The sequence below is a fragment of the Alligator sinensis genome, unplaced genomic scaffold, assembly GCF_000455745.1.
Source record: "Alligator sinensis unplaced genomic scaffold, ASM45574v1 scaffold20_1, whole genome shotgun sequence".
NCBI classification, from domain to species: domain Eukaryota; kingdom Metazoa; phylum Chordata; order Crocodylia; family Alligatoridae; genus Alligator; species Alligator sinensis.
In genome coordinates, this window is record NW_005843291.1 from 105,585 (window position 1) to 114,844 (window position 9,260).

The 9,260-nt window shown below is 43.6% G+C and overlaps 1 protein-coding gene across 1 annotated transcript in view; it reads right to left on the reverse strand.

Moving 5' to 3' along the window:
* DPYS (dihydropyrimidinase) overlaps window positions 1-5,312 on the reverse strand; it is a 61,766-nt gene extending 56,454 nt beyond the window's left edge. The window contains exon 1 of the mRNA XM_006038229.3: window positions 4,805-5,312. Within this exon, the coding sequence (XP_006038291.1) occupies window positions 4,805-5,065 (261 nt within the window). The 5' untranslated portion in view covers window positions 5,066-5,312. The remainder of the gene's footprint in view (window positions 1-4,804) is intronic.
* Between the last annotated feature and the right edge of the window lie 3,948 nt (window positions 5,313-9,260).

Genomic DNA, 9,260 nt, shown 5'->3' on the forward strand with positions numbered 1-9,260 from the left:
CACACACACACACACACACACACACACACACACACACTCTCTCTAACTAGATGCTTTCTCAGCCTGATGAAGGGTTTTTAAACCTGAAAGCTTGCAAAGAAGAATTTCTCCAACTATTCTGTTGGTCTAATAAAGGATATTATATTGACCCTAAGAACCTTGCCCGGGCTATGTCCTTAGACAAACACAGCTACAACCTACACCCCTTAACACATGCAACATGAGTTTTGCTTTCAGCAGTTTGAGGTGCAGTTTCACAAAACCCCCTGCACCACTCTGCCTAAAACCTGGCAGGCCTCCCTCATGCCCGCATGAGAAGCTACGTATTGGCAGGACAAGTGCTAATGAGGGAGGCCATTTAATGCCCCACTCAGAGCTGGAGGAGGCAATTTAGTTTCTCACCAGCACAGCAGGGGAAGAACATCTTTCTACTGAGCTCCCATGCCAGGAAGAACTTGGAGGTATAAGGGCTGGGGCTATATGGGGAGGAGGAGGCCCCATATATGGTGACGTGATGATAAGGTCACATCATCCTGGACATGACCTAAAACTGCACCCTGCCAGGGTCAGGAGGCCTGGGTGGGACTGTCAGTGGCATGGCAGCCGTAGGAAATGCCAGGACCGTGAACCTCGCTGGTGAAAGGCGGGTGGATACCTGATAACCTCTAGCCACCACACAATCCTGGCTGGGGACAGCCCAGAGCTGTAAGATCTTTGAGAGTCCTGAGGCTTACTGGTTGCAGTGGACTTGTGAGGGTGAGAATATGGACTACCATCTCCACAGTTTTCACCCTGCTGTGCCTTACACACACACACACCCCCCCCCCCACAAGTTTTGCTTGTCAACAGCCTGAGGTGCACTTTCCCAGAAACCCCTGCACCTATCTCCTTGAAACTTGGCAGACTTTATGGCCTCAGGAGGGGCTAGCACCTCTGCATGTTTCAGCTGAATCAGACAAGAAACAACAAAGTTATAGGCAGTTTTGTGATTCCCCATTAAAGCCAATGGCCAAAACGCTGTCGAAATTCTGAAATGGCTCCGAAACATTTGGCCGAAATGAAACAGGATAGGGATTTGAAACACCAAAACAAATCACTGCCCCTCTGAAATGCCAAATCTGAAACGAAACAAAACACAGCCATTTCAGACAGCCCTACAAAACATTGAAACGAAATACTTTCCCTCCAAAATGCTGAATCCGAAACCCAAACGAAATGCAGGCATTTTGCACAGCTCTAGTGGCTAGGATCCAGAATGACCTGGAAAATCTGAAGAAGCAGTTCACAACCAATCAGATGAAATTCAACGAGGACAAATGAAAAGTCCTGCACTTGGGACAGATTAATCACACAGGCTGAAATGAGCCAACATTGTGCTCTTGTTGCAAAAAAGCCAACAGCAGACTGAGTAGTATGAATTGGACTGTTACTTGAAAACTTTAGGGAAGTGATTTTTCAGCTCCAGTCAGCACTGATGAGGCTTCACTTGGAATACTGTGTACTGTTTTGGGCTCCCACACTTTAAAACTGATGTAGACAGCATGCAATTCTTCGGTTGCAGAGAACTTGGGAAGACCACAACAGGTCAGAATACTGTCAAAGCCATAGATTTCTATTTCAAATCGCTGGGTTTATTTTGTGATTTGTGTATAGATGTTTGCACATCTAACAGTGCTAATATTGAACAGTACTCTGAAACATCCTTAAAGGAATCTTAAGCTGATTGGAAAGTAGGTCTGGAAGGGACCTCACAAGGTCATCTAATTTAGCCACTAAAACAAGAGTCTGTCTAACCTGCTCTTGAAAAACTTCCAAGGATGGACGTTTTACAATTTCTCTAGGTAGTCTGTTCCAATGCTTGACCACTCTTACAGTCAGAAAGTTCTTCCTAATCTAGAATCTAGGTTTCCTCCATGAAGCTTGAGGCCATTGCTCCTAGTCCTGTCCCCTGCAGCCACAGAGAAAAACCCATCTCTATCCTCTCTGTAATCACCCTTCCAGTATTTGAAAACTGTTATTAAATCCCCCCTTGTCTTCTCTTTTCCAAACTAAATAACCCTAGTTCTATCAGCCTTTCCTTATAACTCATACCTTCCAGGCCTCAAAAACATTTTTGTTGTTCTTCAGTGGAATCCAAACTGTCCACACCCTTCTTAAAGATCCTAGGAGAGCAACCTAACCCCCAAGTTACAGACTCTTAGGATAGGGACAGACATTACACATAAGCTAGTTTAAGTGATCAGAAACTGGTTTAAACCCGTAACAGAACAGATGTTCAGTGCACATAAACCAGCTTGAAAATGACTGAAACCGGTTTGAGATAAATCTGGTTGAATGTAGTATCAGACTGAACTACCATAAGATTTTCTGTCTTTGGATGTCTTCACCTTGAGTATAGTTACTTTTCCAGAGAGTGGTGTAATGGTCTGAAGTTCTACAACCTGCATCACCAGACTGGATGACACAGTGGACTTTCTAGCCTTAAAACACCTATGAAGCTGTGATGTTCACCTAGAAGATGGACCACTGCAACTTCTAAGATCAGTGTGTTACAAGCCTTTTGTTACAATACTCCCCCATACCCAGATCCTTACCTAATAGGAAAAGATTGTCACTTAGTTGTCCACAGGTGGGTAAAGGTGATTTGGTCCTAGGAACCACCCAGAAGTTGACCCAAGTCCAACAGCAATGTAATTTGGACACTACTTTGGTAAACAAAAGAGATGCCCTGACTGGAGACAACCATTATTTTTTTCAGTTCTTCTAAGTGTGCCTTTCTGGCAATTAGCTTTACCCAGGTTCTCACAGACAAAACCCATGTCAGACTCCTGAGCTCTTTATTCTCATCTAGAATTCTATCCATTCAAAAGAATATTGTGGTGGACCAGTTTGTGGTAATTATCAAGCCTTCAGCAAGTATTGGAGAATATTCACAGAAAGTATTGAGCTCATGAATATGATTACTTACATCAGAAAATTGATTCTAATTCTACTAAAGCTTTGCCTTTGTCCTGGGAAAAACATTTTATCCAGAGACAAAGTGTAATAGCTCAGATGTTTAATATCCATTGTCCCTGGACAGATGCTAAAAAGGTTCCTGGGATAGGAAGTGATAGCAGTTTGCCCTGGATGATTGTGTCTAGATGGTTGTCTTAAGTTTGCATCATTGAACCAGTAGTGGAAACGTGGCAGTGCATCAACCTCTCACTAAACCCTTATCAGAAGGGTGATACATGTATGTGCCAATCCTTGATCTTTTCTATTCTGGGACAAACACACGCACAACTTTTGCTGGGACAAATGCAATGTCCATTCCTAGCCTAAAGGATTACTAATCTAGTTGGGAAACAGATATGCATGATCCACGTATCCAACCAAAGCAACAACCAAAACTCACAAAAAGTTGGTCGTTGAATAATTTGCAGAAAAAGTAAATAAAAACTGCGTGTGAAAATTATCGGAGTAAATTGTTACTTGTTTATAGACACCTTACCAGGTACTCCTGGAAGTGTGCAGATTTTGCAAAAGGCCCTATGATTACATTTAAAATACTTTCAGTTGGACATCTTTGTAACTGCATGCAGATATCAGATCATTTATTTTCACCTATTTTATGTCTACCCTAAATAGGAACATGATGTTTGTCACACAACTTATATTACTGTTCTGGAATATGTGTGCTGGAATGGATAAAATCAGTTTTGTATTAATTTTAAGAACCATCTATTTTAACAGTTAGCAAGGACTTCTTAAGGCATAAGCAGCAGCATTCTATTAATGTAGAAAATAGCAGTGTAAAAATTGCGTACAAAAAGCACTTGAACTGGACTTGAGATTGTAAGTGCATATCAGTAACTCCAGGATAAAGCACTTTACAAGGCAGTTGTAATTACCATAAAGATAAGCATTAAAATACAAATTCAGAGTTAATTTTAAGTATAAAGAAATCCTGTGGAAGTATGGAAATGTCCAGCTAAGACCCTAGTAACAATATGGGGTAAGGAGGAGATGGGGCTACAAGCATTAAAGGGCATTAATTATCATTTTGTGGTTAAAGCACAATGTCATTTAGAACATGTACATTTCTTAGACATATTTTAATTATTAGGTATCATTTACATTTTTAAAACTGCAACAAAAACGTGCATATCATATAGATTTAATTTAGTTTATTTGTCTTTTAGGAGGATAGAGTTGTTTTCTTGCCAATTTTTTTCTATTTGCATATAGCAATTTTACCTTATGATGAACAGGATGGGTCCAAGGACTCTGTGATGAGATATAGAATCACACTCCTAGGTCAGGGAAAACAGTGTTGGGTGGCAATAGACCAATTAACTGATTGGGCAGAGAGAGCAGTTAAGGTTGAATCTGCTCTATGGACTGAGAACTTTAGTTGCCAATCAGAATATCAGGACAGATTTACACAAGGAATCAAATGTGCTAAAAAATTTTGCACGCGTATAATTGCTAAAGGGGAGCTGTTACATCAGCCCTGGTTACATAATGTACCTTATTTGCAAAGATGAAGCAAACAGAATCCAAATGCAAAACTAGGCGAACGAGTGCATGAATGAAAGCGTCTGGCCAACAGAAATTGTATCCGAGATAGATTTTCTTTGGCAGAAAGAAATGGATGTGGTGGCAAATCATGGAGGAGATCCCTCTCCTTTTTCTGTGCTGATTCTCTAACAAGGAAAAACGATCAGGATATGACAGAATGATTGACTCCTCTCCTCTAGCAAGAAAGCTGAGTAGAGAGTTTTCTTTCTGAGAAAGACAAGACAGAGTTGGAGAGATTTACCTTTGTTCCCTGATAGAAGTCATCTTTGGATCTTGTGCCCATGAAAGGGAACTGCATGTGTGTGTGGGTATCAATCCCCCCAGGCAGAACCAGCTTGTTGGAAGCATCAATGACGAGGAGTCCAGCAGGTGCCCCCGGCTGCAGGTGCGGTTCCACAGCCTTCACCACTCCATTCTCCACATACACATCAGCCAGCTGTGAGTAGTCATCGTTCACCACTCTTCCACCTTTGATCAAAATCCTCTGCTGGTTGGGAGCCATGGCTTCTAGTCCAAGATCGTAACAGATCAGCAGTGGGTCTGAATTTAGAGAGCAGTAGGAGAAACTACAACACTTGTAGATATCAGGCCGTAACTGCTTAGCCCGTTGCCCCAGAAGGATCACTGACTCTTGCACAAACTGAGAAAGACCGGAGCACTTTGAATGCAAAGTTTTAAAGCTTCTCTCTCTCTTTCCTTCTGAATCTGTCCTGAGTCTATTTTTGCCCCTCAAACTGATCCCAGCTGTTTCTCCAGGACAGCACTTGCCTCCTCACCCTCTCTGAGGGTCAAGTTACTTACAAGTGGCCCACAGACATATAGGACATTGGTTTTTAATCATTGTCAGAAGACACTCCTCTTCCATTAACAACTCCTCCCCCTGCCAACTTAACTCACAGTATCTGCTGAGCAGTTAGGCAGTAAAAGAGTGGTAAGAGAAAGCAGGATTCTTGCCAGTGTCTTTACAAAGGTTATTTAGATGAATGTGGGGCTGGCTTGTCAACAGAGTTCTACTCTGGCTTAGGCACCCAAACATTTCCAAGAGCACTCAGCATCTGGCAGATTCAGCTGTGATCATAATGGCCAGAGTTTCAAAAGTGAGTAGTGCATGATCTGAAAGTCAGTGTTAAAATTTGACCAACAACTGTGGGGCATAAGAAGTTACTGAGCTCTTCAAAAGTTGTTCTTTTGTCAGAGGGTGACAACCCTGCAGTCTGTTTTTAATAAAAAATGAGGAACAGGCCAAGCAGCAGCAGAAGCAGAGACCCTCAAGCAAGCTTCAGCTGCCACTGATGAGGTTAAGACAATATAGAGTCCAACATACAGGAAAAACTTCCTCCATTCTACACACACTGCCCCTCAGCTGCATTAACTTAAGGGGAGACTATTGCTCAGGACAAAAGGAGGGCACCCAATATTCATTCCTTATTTCTTGCAAAATAGGAAGCAGACCTGCAACCCCATGAAAAACACAGATCTGCAGGAAGCTCTTTAACCAGACCTCTCATAAAGCTGCTTCCCTGCTTGGAAGGTGAGATAGCTAGCAAAAAGTCTTATTTGAATGTGGAGTGCTGCTCCTTTGCCTTCCTTAGCTCTTCCCTTCTTACTGTCACCCTCAGGAAGCCTTCACAGGGGCTGAGCAGTGAGGCAGAGCAGTGTCCTGGAGCTGGCAGAGCCTCACTGGGACAGGCAGCGGCTCCTCCCTGAGGTGAGACAAGGCAGGGATGGAGGCTAGTGTGGGCAGCTGGCGCGGGCTCCACCGGCTCTAGGGAAGTGCTCCACTCCCCAGCCCTGATGCTGGGGAGCAGAGCACTTCCCCAGAGCCAGTGAGCCCGCACCAGGCTCCGGCTCCAGCCCCCGGCCCCAGCTCCAGCCCCTGGCCCCCAGCCCCAGGCCTCCTTCGGTTAAGTGTCCCACGCCAGACTGAGGCGACGCACCCATAGACCGAGGCGACGCACCCATAGACCGAGGCAGTGTGTTCACAGACAGCTGCTCCTTAGAGGGAACATTGGTTGTCACTGAAGTCATAGGAATAAAAGACTGGATGGGTTTTCTGGGATCACTAAGTCTAGTCCTATACTGAGGCATGGGGACACAATGAGATACCATAAATCTAACAAGCTTCATCTTAAAAAAGCACGACAGTGGGTGCAAAAAAGCTAAGGCTATAAGCACACAAACAAATTACTGTAAGATAAACTAGGGTGCCAACTTAGTGTCACTCCATGGTAATTGATGGCAATTAGTGAGAGGGGTAGAAACTAAATCTCATTCTCCATGGGGAAAGAGCATAAACACAGTTTGCCAAAAGATGAATGCATTAAGTTTATGCCTGAGCTTATATCATAACATGTATGCTACATTGACTCACCCAGGAACCACAGACCTCACCCAGGAACAGAGACAAAACCCAGCATTTGAAAGACAAAGACCCTACAGAAACCAGCAACCCCACCATTGTATCCCACCAGACAATGAGGACACCTGGATCTGCATGTATGCATCTGAGCAGGATTGGCCTTGTCTGGGCATGTCCTTCCCATAGGAGACACAGGTAGCCCACCCCTATAAAAGAGGGTGACCTCTGTAGGCACCCCCTCCATCTGGACCAGCACTGTACCACGCCACCTATCCACCCAGAGGCCCTGCCAGTGACCCCCTCTGGACAACACCTTGCTGGAGAAGACCCCGACTTGCCATTGAGCATCAACGCACAGCCCAGGATAGGTAGCTATCACCCACCTTCCTTCCCCAAGCAAAGGACCTGGACTCTGTCCTCACACACCTTGACTCCAATCCCTCCACCAAGCTTTTTCTCTCCTGCTACCAGTGTGTACGTGTGTGTACGTGTGTGTGTGTGTGTGTGTGTGTGTGTGTGTGTGCGCGCGCGCACGCAACAATAATTTTGTGGGGCTGTATAGTGTGCTGCCTGATTAATAAAACTTATTTTGACCCCAACTTGGGTTTTTGTCTTATTGACCTCCTGGCCCTCCTCTTCGATTTCCTGACTTTCTCCCTCAGTTCTTTCTGCCTCATTTCCAGCCCCGATCTCCCAGCTTTCTGCCTCTGTTTCCTGGCCGTCTCCTCCTTGCCACCACTTACCTGCTTCTTAATCTCCCAGCTTTTTGCCCCTCTGATTCCTGGCTGTCTCCTCTTTGCCACCGGGCTTTTTCCTTGACCTCCACCCTGGCACCAGATGACCCCGAGTAACCCCAGGGCCTCAATTAACCTCAAGTAACCCTGAGCACCAAGTTACCTCAAATGCCCCCTAGTGTTCACACACAGCCACAGAAGTCCATGCTGCGCGTGTTTGTGTGTGTGTACTCATAGTGGAGGGAGAGTGAGTGAGTGAGTGAGTGAGGTTTTGTATCATGCCCTCCTGTCTAACAGTGCAATACTGAGATCTGAGTGTTGACCTGGCGCATGTCAGGTCAACAATGTGATTATCACATGTGAACTGCTGTGTCAAGGTTAATATTAATATTAACATTAAAATAAGATCTGATCCAAGACCTAAATGTTGAAGAAGTTCCCTGTAGCCTTCTTTAGCCATTTCCCCATCCATTTTATATTCCTGTATTAATTCCCATATCCTCCACTATCAGTATCAAATGTATCTAGTCAATGGATAACAGTAGTTTGTGCAGCTGAGTACCTGAATACTTCCACACTCACTTGAGAAGAGTGGAGTTAAGTCTATTCTAATATCTGTAGAAACTTCTGTTTTCATATAATTTTATTGGGTAGCTTTCCTACTTTCAAATAGTAGTTTTTCTACTTTTAACAGCACATTTAATATGTGTCTTTTAACACAAGCTATACTGTTATTCCACAAATTGTGGTGAATAAGTGATAAGACCAAGCTGAACCTGCCTGTTACACAAAGCTAAAGGAAAACAAAATGATGTTAATAGAAGCTATAGCTTTTAAACTAACACATGAAAAGCACAGCAATTTACCACTTACTCTGTTTAAAATCCAATTTCATACGTCTAAAAAGTATTGTTAACTTACAATATTAAGTAGAAACAATTTGGATGGTTGTTTTTTATGGGAGGAAGACCTATACATTTTTTAAATCCAAGTCCACTGCTGGCTTTGGCTCCCCCACCCGCTGACCAGTCCTTGACATGGCTTCGGAATCATGGTGGCGCTCCCCAACGTTTGGAGCATTCTGATTGGCTGTTTCCATCAGCCAATCAAAGTGCGAAAAAAGCATGATAAACAGACAGACAGACTTAGGCTTTTATAATATTAGATTTTTATTTATGAAGATCAAACTCAGCTGACACCTACCTTTTGAGATACCATCATTTTTATGTGCTTTAAGTCTGCATACGTATCGTTACCTAGGTGATTCAAATTCTGCTACTTATTAAATTTCATACACCTAAGCTATCCTCCATTTACCTTGACTGCTGGGGCAATCTAGTAGGCATTCATAGAACCTGCCCACTGAACTGGATTTGCTCTGTGTTTTGTGCAAAAAGAAGGTGGAAGTGAAAGTGTTCCTTGTACTTTAAAGGACCCAGATTATCCTTCCAAATCTGGCAGACAACCCCGATTTCCTGCTTACCAAGAGAAATGGGAAGTCAAACCAGTGATGGTAGGGTATTCTGAAGTAGGTGCTTCTCAGTCTCTCACTGAAATTACTCCATTTAATAAAAACAGTTAAATTTATTGGGCTACCGGGGGGG